General features: G+C 43.0%; 1 protein-coding gene across 4 annotated transcripts in view; it reads right to left on the bottom strand.

Moving 5' to 3' along the window:
• The window catches only part of agap1 (ArfGAP with GTPase domain, ankyrin repeat and PH domain 1), a 727,575-nt gene that overhangs the window by 19,587 nt on the left and 683,535 nt on the right, over positions 1-24,453 (bottom strand). Inside the window, exon 17 of one of the 4 annotated variants that reach the window (XM_068035974.1) lies at positions 2,542-2,582. The exons of the other annotated variants lie outside the window; for them this stretch is intronic. Coding sequence (XP_067892075.1) covers positions 2,573-2,582 — 10 coding nt within the window. The 3' untranslated portion in view covers positions 2,542-2,572. Of the gene's footprint in view, positions 1-2,541; positions 2,583-24,453 lie in introns of those variants that run through there. 4 annotated transcript variants of the gene reach the window in all.

Here is a 24,453-nt window from a genome sequence, read left to right as displayed (position 1 = left end):
ATCGTAACTTTCAGAAGGAAACTGAATAAATACATGAAAGGGGAAAATTTGCAGGGCTCTGGGGAAAAACAGTGGAGTGGGACTATTTGGATAACTCTTTCAAAGACCTGGCACAGGCATGCTGGACTGAATGGCCTCTTCCAGTGCTGTAAAATTCTATGATATTAATGGGTTTTGCACCACCTGATTTTGTATTTGGGGCTAAAGAAAGAGATGCTTATACTTTTAATGGATAATTCCAGCTATTTCTTGAGAGATAGATACAGGGCTGAGGTTAATTCCCCAGTGTTACATCCTGGCCTCTCTTTGTTTCCACGACCCAAACTTTATTTCAACTGCACGAGCTAGTTTGACTGCATGTGTCGTGGATGGTGCTTCCTTGAGCTGGTCCTCCTAACCAAGGGTTAACATGCATTCATTTAGCTTGTTCCAACCTCTAACCTTCCATAAAGGGCCCTGCCAGTGGTTTAATTAAAAGTGAGTGTTTGCTGGATGTCAGCACTGCTGGTTTGCACCATCACAGAAACTGCTGTGTGTGACCTGAGAGACCGGCCCATTACGCTATCCCTTTCTCCATAATAATCAAGAAGAATAAAACCCTCCCCTCTGCAGCCACCACCCACCTCCCCCCCACCAAACCCCAAAACAGACTGTTTCTTTTTTAATGGTAACCTTTGACATTAACACAGCATCCAGGAGAAAACAAAAAGCACACCAACAAAAGTTCACTCGTTTCCCAGAGTGTCATCGTGCCCCGTGTGATTGACAGGACATGACGACACAATGAAATGACCCGCGGAGCTCCTGGTGACAGCTCATCCAGTGCAATCGGGAAAGTGTCCCTTCGCTCCTTCCGCTTCTCAGGAATGCTGATAATCCACGGATAACTTGGCCAGTGCACAGCACAAGAAAGCATCGCCTATATTTCCCAGAGAAGTAGCGGGAGAAGCAAAACAAACATCAATTTTAAATCGTTCCCATCGGGCGGGAAAGGACACCTGACCATTTTACACCCCATCTGATTTTCCTCACCATTGAAAGCAAATCAGCCGGGTGTAAAACAGACGACCAACACACAGCTGGTGGAGGGCAGTTAAAATCCATCCCTTGTTTTTACACTTGTCTGCCCATTGCAATAATCTGCCTACATTATCCTGAAGTCTTTTCCGCTCCTCCTGGCTTCGTGTCAAAGTTCGTACTTTTGTATTGTCAGCAAATATCAAGATGATATCAGAGTTCACCTCACCCCTGGGGTACTCCACTTCCAATTCATCTCCAATCTGAACAACACTCATTTACCCTAACTCTTGTCTCCTGTCTATCAGCAAACTTGCCATCCATGCTGCTTCACTTTTGCACCATATGGCTGAATTTTTATAACAAACCTCTGGTTTACAAATCCCTCCATGGCTTCGCCCCTCCCTATCGCTGTAACCTCCTCCAGCCCCACAACACTCTGAGACAGCCACACTCCTCTAATTCTGGCCTCTTGCACATCCCCAATTTTAATTGCTGCACCATTGTTGGCCGTGCCTTCCGCTGCCTGGGCCCCAAGCTCTGGAATTCCCTCCCGAAACCTTTTTTTCCTTCTTTATCTCCTTTAAGAAGCTCCTTAAAACCTACCTCTTTGACCAAGCTTTTGGTCATCTGCCCTAATATCATCTTACGTGGCTCAGTGTCAAATTTTATTCTATAATGCTCCTGTGAGCCATTTTATTACGTTAAATGCGCTATATAAATATTTTTGCTATTTTTGCATCATGCGGGACGAATGTAGAGTTTGGGAACTAGTAGGTAGGCCGAGGCTTGTGCCAAGAGGGAGCGAATTGTAGAGGCAGTGACTTGCTGATATTCTCGCCACTGTCGAGAAGAAACAAAAAGAGAGGAAGTCACCATGGACAATTAGAAGGGACCTGGTAAAATCTGGGAACCGGTTGATGTCAAGTTCTGGTGGAATGGGAGAACTTTGTTTGCGGAGTGGGTTAGAAAATACAATAAAAGTGGAAGCAAAAAAGTAATTTAAAAAAATGGAGTCTGGATATCATTGTACTGGCCCAAGGATTCTATTATTATATCATACAGGCTACAGAGTAACCCACACAATGTGTGAACAGGTCGCGGCTGTGTCTATAAAATGCCTGAACTTTGACCCGACATTGTGCCAATTCTTTCAGCATAATGAACCGAGTGGGCCTGGTGAATTGGAGCATTGCCCTCCCGCCTCTCCGCTTGCATTCAAACCAACCGACAGGCTCCTCTTTTTAAAGTAACAACCCTGCCTGAGTCTTTTAAAGGCATAAAAAGTACAGCGGACCCCCCAAACCTAGCCCTTTTATCGGTCTGTGTGATTAAGCGTATGGTGTTTATGGTTCCTTCAGTAAAAAAACATTCCTCCAGCTCAGTGCCATTACACACGGCTTTCACAGATAACATTACATGGGATAAGATGATATTTTTAAGTACACATAAAAACAAAGATCAGAATCTCTACCTTGTATGTTCAGATCATCACTGGAGTGTCAAGTTATTTAGATTTTACTGTGGTAATCCATTCACCAACAATCCCCAATTTCTAAATCTGCCTGCAAATAAGGAGGACCATGAGCTGTTTGATTGGAAATAGATGACTTTCACTTGAAAATGATTAATGCTGTTGGACAGGGCATTCTGCAGGTTTGAGCACAGTCCGAACAAGGCATTGGTTAATCTTTTAAACTCAAAGCTGCACGCCATTTTGTTTCAACCCAGAGTGCCGATGACATCACTGAATGAACAGCTCAGAGGAGTTTACTGACTCTGACAGTGGGAAGAAGCTGAATTAACAGATGTGCTCTGGGATGAAGACTGTATCACTCCTAATGTTAATTCAGTTGCCACCCCCCCCCAAGTCCACAGCAACACATCCCGTGCAGCTTGTTTGCTTGTTCCCTCCAAAGCCCCAAGACATCGCAATGCTCAAACAAAGTCATTTCATCGGGGAAACACAAAAGACACAGCATGGATATCAAGACCCCTTCTTCACCATCAGATCTACACACCAACACCATCATCCTATTGAAAATCAATGGTGTCCAGTTAATTGTTAAGGTATATTTTTTAAACAGTTAACACTGAAACATATTTTAGTTAACGTTCTTCTGTTTAAGAATTTTTTGCAGAACATTTCCAAGACATAAATTAAACATGGAAAACATGCAGTAATTTCATTTAGGTGTTGTAGTATTTAATAGGGTCTTCTATTTTTTAAATGCCCAAATGAATTAGTGCCTCAGGCCATATAAACGCTACACTGCTTTTCAACAATGATATTATTGCCATAATAATCCTAAATTAGCTCTATACTGTATTTCATTCTAACCTTTACACAGGCTTTTAGTTCATTATAGAGCTGGGCGCATAGCAATAGCAAATCAATAGCTTTCTGATCAATGATGCTGTAACATCCTTCACAATAACACTAGGCTTGTTTTGTTGGTTCAAGCCACAGTCTATAAAGGGGCCACATTTTTGTGTTGCAGTCACCTTGAACGCAATGTATCTATCGTGTAAATAGTTGTCATCCTGGCGCTGCTGGGGCCCAGCTCGAAGACCTGCATCTAATTCTTCAAAATACAGGCTTTAATTTTCCCAGAGGAAGCTTTGTCCCAGGGCCCAGTCATCAGCTGCAGATTGCTTAACTGTTCCCCAAACCTCTAGAGTATGGAGGCTTATATCCCTGTCAGCTAATGAGCTAGAGATCAAATTACTGAAGCAACGAGAATTGGAATGGGGTGGGGGGGGGGGGGGGGGGGGGAGGGATGGGGAGAAAAAACAAGGCCCAAAGATTAAGCTCTTTTTCTTCTGTCATACACCATCATCTCCTCCTGCAATCTGTTAGTAACTGAGGCTGGAAGAAACAATGGGACAAAGAGATAAAAATAAATATGCACAAATGAAATGTGTAAACCAAAATGAGAGAGAGAAATATATGGGGCTGAACTGGCTTCACATTAGTGGGTGATGTTTTTTTTTTCAGTGCTACGTTATCAATGTAGTGTTAACAGTAAACCAATCTGTGGCTCCAGACTCACCTTCCAATTTGCTTTGCCGACACGGGTGACATACATGGAATCCCATCCTTGGCCGATGAATCCAGTCCCACCTATCCCATAAGCCACTCGGATAAACAGTGTTACACCATTTGAAACCCAGACTGCACGAGCATTTTAAACTGGTATCGGAAATGGCCAATTCACTGGCATTACCCAGAGTGTGAAAAGTTTCTTTCAGACGGTACAGTTATACTGTACAACTGTGCAACAGCCCCAACAAACAAATTTCTCTGCAGCACCTGTGGAAGAGCCTGTCACTCCAGAATTGGCCTTTATAGCCACTCCAGGCGCTGCTTCACAAACCACTGACCACCTCCAGGCGCGTATCCATTGTCTCTCGAGATAAGGAGGCCCAAAAGAAAGAACCCAGAGTGTGAAAAGTTTCTTTCAGACGGTACAGTTATAGCCTGGCCACTCACCTGGCAGGCTAAATAACAGTTCAGGATATACATATAGGTCTCTCAATGTGCTAACCCATTGCAGGACAGGGGCTCTTGCCTGCAATTGCCTTCACATTCCCAATGTCAGGTAGCCCACCGGTGAGAATGCAGCAAGTGGAGGCTATGTTTTGCCACATGGAGGATAAAACGAGGGCAAGTTATCCGCAGTTCTTTCATCCACCTACTTACAGAAGTTGCTTTCAAGTTGCTAATTATCCAGGGTGGGGCCATTCACTCACCCCAGTAGTTCGAAACTGTGCTGAGGCTGTGAGTACATACAAAGCAGTTGCTAAAGCCCAAGGCCCAAAAGCGTATTGCTACTGGGAGCAGTTAAGGTGTTTCTTGACAGACACTTTTCTTTATATTGCTCTAACCTTTAGTTGTATAAAACAATGCATTTTTAATCATACATTTCTTTCCATTTGTGTTCAGAAATTTCAGGCTGCAATCAACACACTTCAGTTTCACGCCACATCTTTGCTGGGTGTGGACTCAAGACATGAGGTTGGCACAGCAGCACACTGGCCAAGTCTCTGCTTTGTCACTGGTTACCATTTCTAGTTACCAAATCATTGATGAAAAGGAAACAAAAGGAGGAAATAATCAGAAATAGTGTCAGCTATGGCTCAGTGGTAGCACTCTCACCTCTGAGTCAAGACGGTTGTGGGTTCAAGTCCCACTCCAGAGACTTGAGCATGTAATCTAGGCTGACACTCCCAGTACAGTACTGAGGGAGCACTGTATTATCGGAGGTATAATCTTTCGGATGAGATGTTAAATCTGCCTGTCCTCTCAAATGGACGTAAAAGATCCCACGACACCAGCTTGAAGAAGAGGAGGGGAGTTCGCCCCTGTGTCCTTCCCAATATTTATCCCTCAATCAAAATGGTTGAAGAACAGATCATCTGGTTTGTGGGAGCTTGCTGTGTGTGAATTCGTTGCCACGTTACCTACAACAGTGTCTACACTTCACAAAGTACATAACCGGCTGAAAAGCACTTTGGGACAGTCTAATGCTGAGAGTGGGTGATGGATATGGTGTAGGTGCAGTGGACCTAAGTGGAGGGTTTTAGGCTATTATCACTCTCACACATTCTGATCGGTGCACTGAATAGCAGTGGGGAACTGAGCAACTAGAAAAATCACTGGCCATGCTGTGCAGATTCCTGCTTTGCTGGATGGGGTGCCTATATTAGTCATCATTTAGGTATTAACTATTCCGTAGTGAGTTTAACTGGGATCTCCTGTACATATTTCCTGAATAAATACTGTTTTGCTAAAATTCAAAATGAATAAAGCAAGATATGTTTGAACAGAAATTGACTAAAGTGTTGGCTCAATAAATAATGGAGGGGCCTTGCACAAGTCTCAAAAGATCACAGGAGACGATAATCCATTAATCGTCCTATATTCCCATATCATTGGAGGTGAAAATGAATACAATGACTCAAGGATCATTTCTTAACACCTTCCCTGTATCTCCACAAGGAAGCTCCCCAAACCCTCAAAGTATAAAAGGTTTTAGCCCATGTAGCAGGACCTGGACAACATTCAAGCTTGGGCTGATAAATGGCAAGGAACATTCACGGCACACAAGTGCCAGGCAATAACCATCTCAAACAAGAGAGAATTCAACCATCTCCCTTTGATGTTCAATGGCATTACCATCATTGAATCTCCCGCTATCAACATCCTGTGGGTTACCATTAACCAGCAACTAAACTGGACCAGCCACATAAATGCTGTGGCTACAAAAGCAGGTCAGAGGCTGGGAATTCTGTGGCAGGTAAGTCACCTCCTGACGCCCCAAAGCCTGCCCACCATCTCCAAGGCACAAGTCAGAAGTGTGATGGAATACAGTCCACTTGCTTGGATGGGTGCAATTCCAACACTCAAGAAGCTCCACACCATCGGGACAAAGCAGCCCACTTGATTCGCACACCATCCACCACCTTCAACATTCACCACCGATGTACAGTGGCAGCAGTGTGTACCATCTACTAGATGCACTGCAGCAACTCACCAAGGCTCCTTTGACAGCATCTTCCAAACCCATGACCCCAACCACCTAGAAGGAAAAGGGGAGACAGATGCATGGGAACACCACCACTTGCAAGTTCTCCTCCAAGCCACACACCATCCTGACTTGGAACTATATCGCCGTTCCTTCACTGTTGCTGGGTCAAAATCCTGGAACTCTGATCCTAACAGCACTGTTGGTGTACCTACATCCCAAGGACTGCAGCAGTTCAAGAAGGCAGCTCACCACCACCTTCTCAAGGGCAATTAGGGATGGGCAATAAATGCTGGCCTGGCCAGCGACGATCACATCCCACGAACGAATAAAATAAAAGTCTAGACTAACAGTCTGCAAAACTTTGTGCTTTGGCCAAACATTTAGAGGAAGTGGCTAATTAGAAGGATCTTAATGATAGGAATTAATTCCTATGACAAATTAGTTCAGTTCTGTATTAGCTTTGTCGCAGCCATCCTTTCCGATATTAGTACATATTCAAAATGTTCAGTTGCTTCCTGCCAGAACTAATTATACGATCTGTTTAATTCTCAACCTGTTTTCCTTAATTGTACTGATACAGCCATGGAACATAATATAGAATAATGTAATAAGCATCTCACACAATACCATATACACCAATCATTCATGCCAACTCCTGAAAATAATTAGGGTATATCGAGGGATTATCACAAGGAGTATTGGGTTGAAAATACTCCCAAACGGGATTTGAATGTTGGATAGGAAAATCATTTTACTTGGAAAAAAAAAAATCGTGATGAAACATTTCTAAAATTCAAGACAAAAGCCACTTAGGTAAAGTGTGCTGTGGGTGAGAGCACTGATAGATAATTCATGGAGCTCACTTAAGATGAACACCAACTGGCCTAGAACTCATATCTAAAACACTAGAAGGAGAAAAAGCCACAAGTACCAAAAAAAAGCATTTGAATAGGTGCTGAATATTCTAACCAACTCCAGTGAATTAGTTCTTCCTGCATCCCATATAGCCGCACATTCTGCAGAGTTAAGCTCTAAAGCATACAGTGAGCACCTCATAATTCTCATTTTTTTCTCCTGCATCACTAACAGCCGATAACTGAGGTGCAGAATATAAAATACAAAGTAATGATGAAATTATATTAAATCTTAATAAGACCTCAGTTGGTGTACTGTGAGAAGTCTTTGGCTCCACATTTTTAAAGAGGGTGCAATACAGATTCCTTTGGATGATGTCTGGTATGAGAAAATGCAAAGAGAAAGACTTGAAAATTAGGGGATTTTTTTTCCTCCATTGAAACACAGATTATGGAGCGATATGATAGAAGCATTTAAAATTATGAAAGGAGGGGACAGGGTCAATAGAAGCAGACTGTTTCCAGTGGTTGAGGAAACAAGGTGCCACAGATACAAGATTAAATGTAAGAAATTTGGTTCCATGATCAAGAGAAAGATTATTTTTACATGGTAAATTGTGAGGTTGTGGACTTTGAGAATTAGTGGCCTAGGCAGAAACTGGCCTAGAATTTCCTGCAAAGTTCCAGAGCAAGTACAGTGTAAGAGTGGAGCTGTGCTTTTGTTGTGCATATGTGAAAGAAAAAGTGTGTGAAATAAGACGATTCCTCCCTCGTGCCAATTTTTCTCCTCTTCATGATTTATTTTGGTACATACGGAGCAACTTGGATAACTAGTAAAAGCAGACCAACAGCTTCCAAAAGCTAATACAAGATAGTTACAGATGGAGATGGCCATTCAGCCCAGCTTAGTCCATTTACCCAGAAAGATCCCCACTCTCACCATTTCAATATCCAATTATTCGGGGGGTTTTTTTGTTGAGAAAAACAGATTCCTGGGTTTTGGCCTCCACTGCTGTGCCTGGGACACTGGTACCAGTACTGGGACAGGAAGGAGCTGTATCAATGGGATATGCTGCATGCGAACGTCAATGAGACCAAGGTCTTAGCAGAAAGTATAAATAGGGCTGTAGAAAAGACTTTTACTGGTTATTATACTTGGAATACTTTTTTTTGCATGAAGAAGAATTTTTTAACTTCATCCCTTTTTAATAATGTGAAACCCATGTCCCTTTTTCCATATCTCAATATTTAACTTAAAGGTTCAGATTTCCATTTTCCATTCCCGTAAGTATCTTAAGCAGTTTGAGATCAGCTCTTGAATGCCTCCATTCCAAGCTGAAAAACCCATGTTTTTCCAGTTATTCCTCATAATTCAGACTAGCGAGAAGCTAGGAACTGTGGAGAGCAGAATTTAGGGGTCCAAGTACAGAAATCACTAAGCTACAAACAGTAACTAAAAAAGCTAATGGAACATTGACTTTTATGTCAAGAGGGCTGGGATACAAAAGGGTGGAATTACGTCACATTTATACAAGGCTCCGGTTTGATCCCATCTGGAATAACAGAAAAGGACTTGCATCTATACAGCACTTTTCACAACTAACGGACGTCTCAAAGGCTTTATAGCCAATGAAGTACTTTTTGAAGTGTAGCCACTGTTGTAATGCAGGAAACATGGCAGCAGCCAATTTGCACACAGCAAGTTCCCACAAACAGCAAAGCAAAAATGACCAGATAATCTGTTTTTGTGATGTTGATTGAGGGATAAATATCGACCAGGACACCAGGGAGAACTCCCCTGCTCTTCTTTGAAATAGCACCATAATATATTTAACATCTACCAGAAAGACAGCATCTTGGACACTGTAGCATACCCTCTGTACTTCACTGGAACGTCAGCCTTGATTTTTGTGATCAAGTCCTGGAGTGGGACTTGAACCCAGAACCTTGCGCCTCAGAGGCAAGAGTGCCACCACTGCTGACACACAACTGACAGCTGACTACTGGGCACTCCATCTCAGGAAGGATATATTGACCTTAGAGACTAAATGGGTTAAATTATGAGGACAGGTTGCATAGCTTAGACTTGTATTCCCTCGAGTATAGAAGATTAATGGGTGATCTAACTGAGGTGTTTAAGATGATTTAAGGATTTGATAGCGTAGACAGAGAGGAACTATTTCCTCTGGTGGGGGAGTCCAGAACAAGATTAGAGCTAGGCCATTCATGGGTGATATCAGAAAGTATTTCCTCACACAAAGGGTAGTGAAAATCTGGAACTCTCTTTCCTAAAATGCTGTTGAGGCTGGTGGCCAAGTAAAATTTTCAAAACTGAGATCGATACCTTTGAGAGTATAAAGGGGTAGGAAACCAAGGTGGATAGATGGAGTTCAGATACAGATAGTCTGAATGGCGAAATAGGCTCGATGGGCTGAATGGCCTACTCCTGTTCCTTCCTATGCTGGCATTAGGGATCAGCCTCATGGCTGTTCTCTGCTCGGCCTTCAGTCCTCGAGTATCTCCCCCTGCCCTTGTGAATCAATGACCAGAAACGGATTTGAAAAGCTGACAACTAAAGGAAGGTCTGGAAGGGTGAGAGCAGACCCCGAGAGCCACCTTACTGATGAAAACTCATTGAAAACCTTTTTAAAAAAAAAAATCCCTCCATAACTGATGCTCCAACATAATGATACATAACAAATGTTACTTTTAAAAACAGCCAGTGTCAATTTCTAGAAATCTCTCTCCAATCCAAAACTCCACAGGTGGCAGACTGTGTTCAATATTACCTGCATGAATATAATCCACTTGCACATACAAAGCTGAAATGTTTACACTGTCTCAATTCAGCATAGCTAAACTCAGTTCCAAGTACGTTTTATTCACTCTTGAGGCTGAATACCTGGCATTAAAAGCGTCCATCGGTTCCTAAGTGTAACATTTTGATCCATAATGGTTGAATCAGCGAGAATGATTTATGATGTTCCTGTAATTGCTGCACTGCGCTCAAGAAGTATATCCCACAAAATGTAAATAAGACATTGTGCTAACGCTTTGCACGTAAGGTGTTAAGCACTCTTTGTAGAGCACCAGAGCACAGAATGAATTACCTGGTGACCCCGAGAACAGGATGGCACACAGCCGTACAATTCCCACTGGAAGGAAGAAAAGGCTAGCAGCAAGGAATTTCCCAAGAGCCTTCCTGCCTTGGGCAAAGTGAGAACTGTTCTGGAAGCATGGAAGAGGAGCTGGAAACAATGTATGAAGAAAACAGAGGGTCCTTCCTCTCTGCAGGGGCAGGGCTCTGAATAAGGCGCAGGAAGTTCTTAGCACTTGACTGAGTTCTCACATGCATGCCTTCCCTCCCAAGCAAGGTTGCTAGGGGGAAGCAAAGGCAGCTGGAGACACAGGCCCGTGAACAATCGGCAAGAGATAGTGCACAACACTACATGGATATTTTTCCTTAATTACTGAAATCTTCCCGATATCTCACTGCTGTAAATCTCATCTTCACGGCAGCCTCAAGGAAAAAAAAAACCAAGATTTATGAACAATTGGTTACAGCAGAAATAAATATCCCAGCTGCTCCCAATCGATATTTGGGAATATTTTCTTCAAACTAGTCAGGTGTTTTATGAGGTACAAAGAATAAGAGTGTTAATAGCCACACAAACCAAACCAATGGAGCTAATTGTCCAATTAACCTTCACTCCAAAAACCAAACGTCTAGTTTAAAGTGTTTTAAGGATACTTGTTTTCCCTAAAACAACTGCCACCAACACGACTGTGTAGGAAATAATCAAAACGCAGTATGAAAGCTGAAATTTGTTCAAATTAATTTGGAACTGTATTCCCCATGATATCATTACACATTTGAATTAGGTGCACAATAGTAACCTCAGCATTCTCTGCTTTGCACCTGAACCAAAGTGCATTCACCATTCTGGGCGACAGTTCAGTCTAGTTAACAGTTGCAAAGCGTGAAGCAGTTACTCTTTTTATAAATTTTTGTCAGCACTTTCTTCATAACCCCTCATCCTCTCCTCGTGTTTCAGCATGAAGAACTCTCTCTAAGCCCAAAGTAACAGAAATATTTCAAGGTCCTGAGGTGCTGAAGGATATTATGCAGAAAAGACTGATCCTCAGGTCACAGCCTCTGGTCACACATACATTCTGCACTAATAATACAGGGCCATATAGAGGTAGAACATATTCCATAATAACAGCACGGTTACAAGATACCACTGTCCATTCTCAAATCCCCATTTGAACTGTACTGAAAATAAGTCGTCAAATTTCAAATGTAATTTGCCTTCCAGCAAATGCTATGGGGAAAAGAGCAGCAGAGTGGGACTAATTGGATAGCTCTTTCAAAGAGCCAGCACAGGCACGATGGGCTGAATGGCCTTCTTTTGTGTCGCAAGATTCGATGATTCTGAGCATTCAGGATGGGGGATTCTTGATAACATTTCATGTACTTTACTGGATTTATAAATTTAGGAACATAAAAAAAGTAAGGAATTTAGAAAGGATACAATGGCCCATTCCACACGCCAACTACAATGTACGCTTGTTCATGGACTATATTTATCACTGTAATCTCCCAAGAGTACATTCCCTATATTAAAAAAAACCTCCTGATTCCAAAATGTAAACTCAAGAACATTCATCCATCCACTCACCACCCCTTCACTATTCAATCCTGGTCTGCTGCCCTCCAAACACAACATTCGCAGTCCTTCCCATCAAGTAACTTGCTCATCTCAGCTTATAACATTTAATCCTGTACCCAACCAGTGGAGCCTACAAGACACAGGATGATGATGTTTAATGTGAACTTGTACAGCACTGGACTGCACACAGCAGTTTCTTTCCCTCCAGCTGAATATAGGATCATGTGCGATGCAGTGAGAAACAGAATGTAAATATCTAAATCCAGACGTTGTAATGCATTCCTGACCTCCTTCTTCCATCCTTACATGAAAGCTTGATACAGGCATTCAATCAAAATAAGTGGACATGCAGTCGTTTATACGAAATTAACATTTGCACATGTACACATGGTAATAGGCCAGATGCTGCCCTATTATTGCTGTGACTCACTCATATATTCTGTCTTCAGCTGCTGGTGTGTATGACAACTTAAGGCTGGGTCTTTTCCAGCTGTCATGTTACCCATCTAACATGCCCAGTGGCTTAAGCTCACAGACTAACTTGCTCAGGTCATTTTCACCTTCTTTCCCTGTGTCAATCTATTCCCTACTGAATCAGAAATTTGTCCCTTTAGTTTTGTTTTGAATGATTCAACTAAGGTCACATTTGGTGTACCAGGGTCACGGTCTGTTTCATAACAACAGCTCTGAAGCAGCCACTCCTCCAGTTATGCCTAGCTTTAGGTTTCCTTCATTTCTAATCACGTCTCCTAGTTCTTTCCTGTGTCTTACAAATGCATCCATACACCCCCAGCTTATACACACTACTGAGTCAGCGGCGCTTGAGATGGCTTGGCCATGTGAGCCGCATGGAAGATGGCAGGATCCCCAAAGACACATTGTACAGCGAGCTCGCCACTGGTATCAGACCCACCGGCCGTCCATGTCTCCGTTATAAAGACGTCTGCAAACGCGACATGAAATCGTGTGACATTGATCACAAGTCGTGGGAGTCAGTTGCCAGCATTCGCCAGAGCTGGCGGGCAGCCATAAAGACAGGGCTAAATTGTGGCGAGTCGAAGAGACTTAGTAGTTGGCAGGAAAAAAGACAGAAGCGCAAGGGGAGAGCCAACTGTGCAACAAACAAATTTCTCTGCAGCACCTGTGGAAGAGCCTGTCACTCCAGAATTGGCCTTTATAGCCACTCCAGGCGCTGCTTCACAAACCACTGACCACCTCCAGGCGCGTATCCATTGTCTCTCGAGATAAGGAGGCCCAAAAGAAGAACAAATGCATCACAGAATCATACAGCACGGAAGGAGGCCATTCAGCCCATCGTGCTTGTGTCAGCTCTTTGAAAGAGCTATTCAATTAGTCCCACTCCCCTGCTCTTTCTGTGTAGCCCTGCAAATTTTTCCCCTTCATGTATTATGTGGCTCAGTGTCAACTGGTGCCTTATATCCCTCTTGAGAAGCTGGTCGCTACAGTGGGACTTGAGTGAATCCACAATGTTCTAACTTAGAGGTGCCAGTATTACCGACTGAGCCATGGCTGATACAAATAAAGTGGGATTCCTCAGCCACGGAAGAGAAAAACCCATTAAATTCCGTCAATGACCCCAGCCTTGACAGTGATCTAGCCGACTGATTTTACTGCCTGAGCTCAGACATGAACAATATCTGTTAGAGATAGTCAGAAGTTTCCAGTGCGTATGGAGGTGTATTCCAGCATCAGCCACCATCTCCGAAAGAGGAGGGGAGAAAACAGAATCTGTGCATGAACAGAAATTAGCTGCTGGATTGTAGATCAGGATGGAGGGCAGTTTCTGAGCTTGCACCCTTAGCTGGAGAGTGTTACACAGTGTGGGCAGACATGGGAGGTAGGTGATCAACAATTTAAAAGACCTACAGATAGCGAGAAATGGTAGGAAGTCAGATGAAGCATTAAATCAATATGTCCAAGTGTGTTATGGACGGTTGACATTCTAATTGGAAATCAGAATGGAGCAAAGATATCCATTTTAGACAAGCTGTCACTATAACAACAATAAAGTTTGATGCGGTATTGATAGTCTGCCGAGATGTCACTAACGCATTTCAATAAATACAATAGGGTAATTTTTCTAAGATTACTCTCTGGTGCAGAGCCTCAGTCAATGGGATTGCCAACTTGAAAATGAAGCTTAAAGACTAGAAAAGGGATTAACTGCAGATCTACAGTATACATCAAGAAAGAATATGTTCTTAGATAGCGGTATTCATGACCTAAGAACATACTAAAGCATGTTATAGCCAATGAGAACTTCTGTTGAAAGGTAGTCACTGTTGTAATGTAGGAAATGTAGAAACCGATTTGAGCACAGCAAGCTCCCATGAACAGCAATAAGATAATGATCGGATAGTCTGTTTGAGTGATGCTGATTGAGAGATAAATATTGCCAGAGTGCTCTTCTTCGAAATAGCGCCATGGGATCTTTTACATTCACCTGAGAGAGCAGACGTGGCCTCGGTTTAATGTCTCCAACTCTCCCACAGTATTGCACTGGAGCGTCAGCCTAGATTATGTGCTCAAGTCTCTGGAGTCGGACTTGAATCCGCAACCTTCTGATTCAGAGGCAAGAGTGTTACCAACTGAGCTACCAACCAACTGAGCTAAGTCTGACACCATTAAGCCATTATGTTTGTGCCTTGCCAAAAACTTCACACCCTTGCCATGAGTTCCTTCCCCTTCCTTGGTTGCTTAGCCAAGCTGCATGCAACTCTTGCTGCTTTAGTTCACCCTGAGCTGAGCTTCAAATCCCTTATGCCATCCATTACTGAGATAGCTCACTCTACAATACTGCCCAACCTCCACCCTTACTTTCCCCTATTGCAGCCAAGATGCTTATCTGTGACAAGCCTTTGTCACCTCTAGATGCAACTCCTTTTAGCATCCTCCTTGCTGGTCGCCTAATCTTCATCCTTCATAAACACTATTTTTTGCTCAAAATTCCACTGCCCACATGCTGTCCCACAATGAGCCACAGTTGCCCAACACTCTAAATCCTCAATGACCTACACTGGCTCCCATTTATCAAAGAACTGAATTTAAATTCTTCACCCTTATCTACAGATCCCACCACTGTCTGAACTCTCTCTACCTCTGCAACCTTACATCCTGTCCCACAATCTCCCATCCTGAAATTGGTCTCCTGTGCATTCCTTCCCTCCCTCTGCTACACCTGTAGTAGCAGAGTCTTCAATTATCTTCCTATTTCTGTTACCGCCAGCCCTATGACCTTCTGAGAACTCTGCGCTCCTCCAATTCTGGCCTCTTGCATATCTCCCATTTCCTTCTCCCCACCATGCCTTCCGCTGCCTAGGCCCTAGACTCTGGAATTCTCTCCCAAAACCTCTCCGCCTCTCTCCCCACCTTTAACACATGCCTTAAAACTTCTCTCTTTTATCAAGCATTTAGTCACCTATTCTAATATGCCCTCAAGTGATCAGTGCCAAATTTTGTCGATTACACAGCTCTAAAGCACCTTGGGACATTCTAGTCTGTTAAAGGTACTATATAAATCTAAGTTGTTGCTCTCTCAGCTCTAGTCTCTGGAACTCCCTTTCTAAAGTGTTATGAAGATGTTTCTATATTTTTTGTTAAGTTTTTTTTTGAGAACTCATTTAAATTGTGGGGATAGATTCATTGGAAGGCTGAAGATTTCATGAATGCTGGACTTTGCTTTGTTGTTGACAGTTCACTGAAAGGACACTGAGATGTTGTTTGTAAACAACCTTTGCTGGAAATCATGTGCTTTGGGCTCAGTAAACAAGAGAAACCTTAGTGACCTGGGGAAGGTGCTTACAGAGAAGACATGTGTCAAGGTTTATGGAGGTCAGGAGGCTGACTTTCTGTTTGGGGTTTGGATATTGTTTTCAGTTCAGTTAGGGTGTGAACTGTTTTGAAGACAGTTGGAGATCAACTTGCCAAGGAAAAAACACATGGCTCACCTCTTTCTCTATCTCTTTGAAGAAACCCTGCAAAGATCCAGTGTGGGAGAGCTAAAATCCCTGGTACTGCATCTCTCCTGTGAAGCTAGAAAAACCTGCCAGATTAATTCTCAATGCCACCTGAAAAGAACTGCATTAGAAAAGATCCCAGCGGCCTGTCCCCGTATACTTGGACGCCAGACCAAAAGGGACAACTTTTGCCATCTTTTTTTTTCCTTCAAGAATTAGCAAGTATATGGCCAAAGTGATTTTTTGGGTCTTTTTTTGTAACAGATCTCTGCACAGAGAATTTCTGTTTTTTTTCAGTGTGCGTGTGTGGGGAATTTTAAAAGGGAACTTTCATATTTCAATCTGTGTATTAATGCTTTGCTTCATTACTGAATAAGTCTGGTTTGATAATAAGTTGATAATTTTGTTGTTTATTGAAGAATGACTGCATCGGTAACTGGGTAAACATTTAAATATAGGTTGTGACCTGTGGAGAAGTAGAACTAGGAAAGACAATACACTCCTTCCACCTCGGTCGTAACAAAAGCCTTTTGTCATTTTTCCTCCCACCTTCGCTTTAGAAACTTCCTCAAAACCCATCTCTTTGACGAACATTTTAGTCACCTCTCTTAACCTGTTCTACACCATGGAGAACATAGGGACGCACTGCAACTCTTCAGTTGTTTTTTGCCATAACACACTCCTAAATAGGGGGAGGAGAGAGAGGGGGAAAGAGGGAAAAAAAGAAATGTTTTCTCCCTTGCTGGGTAAATGGGTAAGTTGACGATTGCTTGTGTTTTGCAAAGACAATTAGCATTTTTGTGTTCGTATTGTGCATCACAAGTGTCAAAAGCTTGCTGTCCCTCCGGCACAGTTATGTGTGCCGCTGGAGCGATCCCCTTGCTGGTTGAATCATATAGAGTCACAGAACAGTACAGCACAGAAGGAAGCCATTTGGCCCACTGAGCCTGCACCAGCTCCTTTGATGTGTAATCCAATTAATCTCACTCCCTTGCTGGTTCCCCATATCCCTGCAATTTTTTTCTCCTTCAAGTGTTTATCCAAATCCCTTTTGAAAGCTACTACTGAATCTGTATCCACCACCCTATGAGGCAGTGCATTCCAAATCCTACCCACTCTGAACTCTGGGAGGTAGATTTCCATCCTCACTGTCTGGCAAAGTGGATCGATTGCCCGCTACAGAACCCGAGGAATGAAGCCCCCTCGAGAATTCGGATAACCAGAGAAAAACAAAAGCGTTGGGTGAGTGGTGGCTACCAAAACATGGCGGTTAGGAAGAGGATTGTGCGCACTGGTGCAAATCTTTTCTCTCCAGAATCAGTTTGTGTGTGTTGTGAAGGTGCTGATGGCTCGAGAAGCACTGTTTGTAATGGGTGTGAATAAACTACGTTTAACACAGCAACCAGTGATATTTATGTTACTGTAAGTAACCAGTTATTTATGGTCTTAGGATTTGCCATTAAATATTTAGCTCCTTTAAAAATGTTTTTTATATTAGTCCGGTGATTTGTATTCATCAGTCATACTAAAATTGAGGGATTTTTATAGAGTTGATAGGGACAGACTGTTTTCACTGGCAGGAGGGTCAGTAACCAGATAGATACAAATTTAATACAATTGGCAAAATGAAAGGCAAGATGAGAAGACCTTTTTTTGTCTTTATACATGGAGTTATGACGATCTGGAATGCATTGCCTGAGAGGGTGGAGGAAGCAGATTCAATAGTAACTTTCAGCAGGGAATTGGATAAATACTTGGAAAAGAAACATTTTCAGGGCTATGGGGAAAGAGTGGGACTAAATGGAAAGCTCTTTCAAAGAGCCGGCACAGACACAATGGGCCGAATGGCCTCCTTCTGTGCTGTACGTTTCTATGACAGAGGTACAATTACCTTCTTTAAAAAAAGTACTTTTCTTCATACCCTATCCTTTGATATATTGAACATGTATGGTCAAAATTTCATTTGGATTGCACTGATGCAAAAAGAATATCAGATTCACTACACAACAAAGCATAAACAAAGCAATAGTGCTTGCTCAATCTCTTCAAATTCTTGTTTTTTGGATGGGGGAAATTGGGAAAGAATAAAAAATATAACTTTGCTCGGTTTGAGGCAGCATTCTGATCATTCTATTAGCACACTGAATGAGGAGAGCTGTAAACCTTCAGTACTAGTATGGGTTCATAATATGGGATAATAAAGAGTTAAGTTCTAAAATAAAATTTACATCTATATTTATGACTTTGTTTCACTTGCTTTCCTTCTATCCTTTTAATAGAGAGCCTTGTGGGAGAACAAATAGGCTGCAAACCGCTGAAAGTACAGAGAAGGACTTCGGCCCATCATACCTTTTAAAGAGCTGTCCTTTTGTCCCACTCCTCTGCTCTTTCCCCATAGCCTTGCAATATTTTTCTTTTTCAAGTATATATCCAGTTCCTTTTTGAAAGTTAGCATTCAATCTGCTTCCACCTTTTAGGCAGTGCATTCCAGATTAGAACAAATTGCTGCATAGAAAACAAATTCTCATCTCCCCACTGGTTCTTTTTCCAATTACCTTTAATCTGTGTGCTCTGGTTACTGACCCTCCTGCCAGTGGAAACAGTTTCTCCCTATTTACCCTATCAAAACCCCTCATAATTTTGAACACCTCTATTAAATCCCACCCAACCTTCTCTGCTCTAAGGAGAACAACCCCAGCTTCACTAGTCTCCCCACCCACGCAGTTCTGTGCTGTGCTTTCTACAAGGTGAGATGAGTAGATTGTTGTTTTATCGCCCAGGATGAAAATTTGCCATAAACAATGCGGTGTCGAATCAGATCTGAGCTGCTACACTATTAAATCAGACTAATTCCATTATTAAAAATTTATTTGAGATGTTAAGTGTTCTGCGCACAGTGTGCTATAGTGATAAGAAAAGTGACAATTCCTACCTGCTGAGTTTTTCTTAGTTCCGCAGATACAGTGCCCCATGTGAACAGGAGGACAGCTTAAAAAAGGTGTGGAGGACAGCCAGGGTGATTGTAAAGATGGTTGGCTAGTGGAATGGACAGGCATGGGGCGGATACAATTTAATGTGGATAGGTGTGAAGTAATACATTTTGGGAGGAAAGGCAGGGAATGGAAGTGTACAATTAAAAGAAGGCTCAGAGGCACATGGGTTCAAATATATCATTTACTGAAAGAGCGAGTGTAAGTAGATGAAACCATAAAAAGTGTTACCAACATTGTGTGTTTTTGAAATAGGGGCGTGGAGTACAAGAGCAAAGAAGTAACACACAACTTATACAAACCATTGGTCAGGCCACAGTTATAGAGTCCTATGGGCAGTTTTGGGTGCCCTACTACAGAGAGACAGAGCATTAAAACCACAGAGAGCGTACAGTATAGGTTGACCAGGAGGATTCCAGGGATGGGAACCTACAGTTACGAGGAAAGTCTTGAAAGATTGCTTTCACTGGAGCAGTTAGGCTAGTTATAAAAGTTTTTAGAAGTTAAGTTTCTAAAATTATGAGAGGTTTTGATAGAATGAATAGGGAAAGATTCTTTTTTTTGATTGGGTGGGGGGGGGGGGCAGGATCAGCAATTTAAAATGGTCACTAAGCGAATGAGGAGAGGAGTTAGCGGAAATTTCTTTACACAGAGGGTTGTTGGAGCATAGAATGCTTTGCCACAGTGGGTGGTTGAGGCAGAGACCATTGTATCTTTTAAGGAAAAACTGGATAAATATTTGAAGCAGATGATGATACAGAGCTATGGAAGAGCGCAGGGCAGTGGGATTAGTTTTGCTTTGTGCCAGCACTGAAACAATGAGCATCACAGCCTCGTTCTGTGCTGTAACCTTCTGTGGTTCTTAGCCTTTATTCAGGGCTGTTTTTCAGTTGCATTTTTTTTTTTGAGTTGAGAGCTTTTTGGGAGAATTGTTAGCTTTTTTTTTTGAAGTGGTTTGTCAGTTTTTCTGAGCTTTGCACTTTGGTCTGTATATTGACTACACCCAAATGCACTTCCTTTACATTCAATGAGCAAAGGAAGTATCTATTTCAGGTACAAATCCCCAAAAGATTTGGAGAATTACTACCCCTAATGTACAAAAACACTACTTACTCCCTTAAACAAAACATCCGACGGCACTCTTGTCTCTCAGTCAGAAAGTCATGGGTTCAAGCTCCACTCCAGACGTTTGAGCACAAAATCTAGGCCGACACTCCTAGTGCCAGTACTGAGGGGGAGTGCTACACTGTTGGAGGTGCTGTCATTCGGATCAGAAGTCAAACGAAGGCCCAATCTTTCCTGTCAGTTGGATATAACATCCCCTGCCACCTCTTGAAGAGGAGCATGGGAGTTCTCCCCGGTGTTCTGGCCAATACTTATCCCTCAATCAACATCACTAGGAAATAGATTATCTGGTCATTGCTGTTTGGGGGATCTTGCTGTGCATAAATTGGCTGCTGCGTTTCCTACATTACAGCAGTGACTACACTTCAAAATACTTCATTGGCTGTAAAGCGCTTTGGGAAGTCAAAAAAGGCACTATACAAATGCAAGTCTTTCTTTCTTCTAAACATGAGACAAATTGTAGACATCCCACCTCCTCAGCCACTACAGCCCTAGCAAAAATGATCTAACTCAGTACGGACCAGGAATTAAACCTGGGATCAATCTGGGCTCAGGAGTACACCAACTGATGAACATAACAACCTCTCTGTCAATGCTTTGCATCCCCATATATCTATTTCCTGGTTAAGTGCAGGAGCCAAAAATTGCAACAGTCCTTGCCCAAAGAGCATTTCCTGACCCAGAGGCATCATCTGCGTCTTATTCCTATCGGAACTCCCTAATAACATCAGAATGCACCTTTTTCCGATGAAACTGTAATGAGAAACAACTGTCAATCACTGCCCTATTAGCCTGGATGGACTCACTTCCTGAAACAATTTATTGGATTCCCAGCTGCAAGCAAGGCCTGGTCTTTTCAGTCTTTTCTTGGGGCTATTCAGAGGGAGTGTGGGCATTCTGTGGCTGCTGTGCTCTCTTTGTGAGGACTGTTTGCTCACAAATTCAGCTTCCTGAGTTTGCACACCTCCCCTTTTCCCAAAACCTGCCAAGTGTTTACCAACCTTTTGCTGTTTGGTTTGTAGGCGGTATGGTAATCACCAGCTGTTCCCACGCACCGGGGAAAAGGAAATGCTTTCCCCCCTCCCCTCTTCTTTGAAGGCAACCCAAACAAGTAGGCTTTTAAAGGAACTGATCAAGGGGGCCAGAGTGCTTGTATATCATTACAAGTCACCTGTCAATCACTCTCAGACAGAACCTGACCTAAACTCTGCAAACAGACTTTAATTACATCAACAAACGGTAAAACAAATCTGATAATATATACAGCCATTGAAAGGTGGTCTATCATCCCTATCCAAACCCCCCCATAAAAATTAGCAAAAGTGGGCAGGTTTACAATTGGGCAAGTTAAGCTACAAATACAAATTAAATAAGCAGTTTATTCTACTTTGCATGTCCCACGGCCCCATCTTGTTATATTAGCCATTTAAGAGCTATACAGAACAGGAATACACTGAGTTTGATATGTGTTCTGTGCTGAAATGCTAACAGGACATTGTTATCCATGTCCAAATCCTAGACAAGGCTTAAATAAGAAAAAAATCAGGATGCCCACTCCAGTTCAGCATCCAAAAAGAAAGACTTTATTGCACCTTTCATGACCTCAGGATGTCCCAAAGTGCTGTGCAACCAATGAAATACATTTGAATTGTAGTCACTGCAAATTGTAAGAAACACGACAGCCAATTGGGCACAGCAAGCTTCCACAAACAGCAATGTGATAATGACCAGATAATCTGTGCTCAACTATCACCAGTAACCTGTCTCTAGATGCAGAAATCAACAAGCGCATGGGTAAGGCTTCCACTGCTATGTCCAGACTGGCCAAGAGAGTGTGGGAAAATGGCGCACTGACACGGAACACAAAAGTCCGAGTGTATCAGGCCTGTGTCCTCAGTACCTTGCTCTACGGCAGCGAGGCCTGGACAACGTATGCCAGCCAAGAGCGACGTCTCAATTCATTCCATCTTCGCTGCCTTCGGAGAATACTTGGCATCAGGTGGCAGGACTATATCTCCAACACAGAAGTCCTTGAAGCGGCCAACACCCCCAGCTTATACACACTACTGAGTCAGCGGCGCTTGAGATGGCTTGGCCATGTGAGCCGCATGGAAGATGGCAGGATCCCCAAAGACACATTGTACAGCGAGCTCGCCACTGGTATCAGACCCACCGGCCGTCCATGTCTCCGTTATAAAGACGTCTGCAAACGCGACATGAAATCGTGTGACATTGATCACAAGTCGTGGGAGTCAGTTGCCAGCATTCGCCAGAGCTGGCGGGCAGCCATAAAGACAGGGCTAAATTGTGGCGAGTCGAAGAGACTTAGTAGTTGGCAGGAAAAAAGACAGAGGCGCAAGGGGAGAGCCAACTGTGCAACAGCCCCAACAAACAAATTTCTCTGCAGCACCTGTGGAAGAGCCTGTCACTCCAGAATTGGCCTTTATAGCCACTCCAGGCGCTGCTTCACAAACCACTGACCACCTCCAGGCGCGTATCCATTGTCTCTCGAGATAAGGAGGCCCAAAAGAAAGAATACTGATTGAGGAATGAATATTGGCCAGGACACTGGGGAGAACTCTCATGCTCTTCATCAAAATAGTGCCGTGTGATGTTTAACATCCACTTGAGAGGACAGATAGGGCCTCGGTTTAACATCTTATCTGAAAGAAGGCACCATCGACAGTACAACACTTCCTCAGTACTGCAATGAAGAGTCAGCCTAGATTTTGTGCTCAAGTTTCTACAGGGGGGTTTGAACCTATGACCTTCTGACTCAGAGGTGAGAGTGTTACCAACTGAGCCAGGGTCAAAAACCAGGGCCATTTGCTGCAAATTGTATAGACAGAAGGTCATCAGGCAAGGACAGGATTGGACCCAGTTCTGATGGTTTGGGCAGAGAGAATATACTGGCGATAATACTGAAGCTTACACATACATAACGAACACTGATGAGAGGGCTTATTGCCACTGCGGAATGCTCTCTCACCTACAGTCAGCACTTTTAGGAGAGGAATGAGAAAAATGTTTGTGAAAGAAAAAAAACATTAATTTAGATTCTTTACAAAAGAAGCTTTCATTGCAAATGATATTCACACTGAAGTTGCTATTGCACTGTGTGGTATTAATATATTAAATATTAACTATGCTAATGGCTTGGTTACTAATATTGCAAAGCATAATTAGCCAAGAGGCCAAGAGGGTGCGTGAAAATGGCGCACTGACACGGAACACAAAAGTCCGAGTGTATCAAGCCTGTGTCCTCAGTACCTTGCCCTACGGCAGCGAGGCCTGGACAACGTATGTCAGCCTTCCATCTTCGTTGCCTCCAGAGAATCCTTGGCCTCAGAAAGCAGGACCGTGTCTCCAACGCAGAAGTCCTCAAGGCGGCCAACATCCCCAGCATATACATGCTACTTAGCCAGCGGCGCTTGAGATGGCTTCGCCATGTCAGCCGCATGGAAGATGGCAGGATCCCCAAGGACACATTGTACAGCGAGCTCATCACTGGTATCAGACCCACCAGCCGTCCATGTCTCCGCTTTAAAGACTTCTGCAAATGTGACATGAAGCCCTGTGACATTGACCACAAGTCGTGGGAGTCAGTTGCCAGTGATCGCCAGAGCTGGCGGACAGCCATAAAGGCGGGGCTAAAGTGTGGAGAGTCAAAGAGACTTAGCAGTTGGCAGGAAAAAAGACAGAAGCGCAAGGGGAGAGCTAACTGTGTAACAGCCCCAACAACCAATTTTATCTGCAGTGCTTGTGGAAGTCTGTCACTCTAGAATTGGCCTTTATAGCCAATCCAGGCGCTGCTCCACAAACCACTGACTACCTCTAGGTGCTTACCCATTGTCTCTTGAGACAAGGAGGCCAAAGAAGAAGAGGAATTTCAACCCAAGTATATTTTTGGTAATGGCCAAATCTTAATATAATGGAGACTTTTAATGTAGGTTTTAATCATGAAGGGACCCAGAGACTTTAGCTAGCCAGAGTAGAATTGGAACAAAACCTTCCCATGAAAGCAGATCTCTAGGAACAGAAGGTGCAATAGTTACTCCAATGTATTGACGGGGAAAACGTGTTACCTAATCAGCACACTAAATCAGGAATGGTCCCAAATTATTCTCGAGGAAAGAGAGATAAGTGAAATGAGTAAGAAAAGGCGAGAACATGGAGAGAAAATTAAGTTTCCCCAGCATTTACTTTTTGATTCAGTTAAAATAGCCACATTACCCCGTGCAAAGCAAATTACAAACTTGGTTCCAAGCATATTTGAATGAGGAAAT

Source organism: Heterodontus francisci, chromosome 7 (assembly GCF_036365525.1).
Source record: "Heterodontus francisci isolate sHetFra1 chromosome 7, sHetFra1.hap1, whole genome shotgun sequence".
In the NCBI taxonomy this organism is placed as follows: domain Eukaryota; kingdom Metazoa; phylum Chordata; class Chondrichthyes; order Heterodontiformes; family Heterodontidae; genus Heterodontus; species Heterodontus francisci.
The sequence above is the reverse complement of the archived record's forward strand: the minus strand, read 5'-3'. Positions and strand labels throughout refer to the sequence as shown.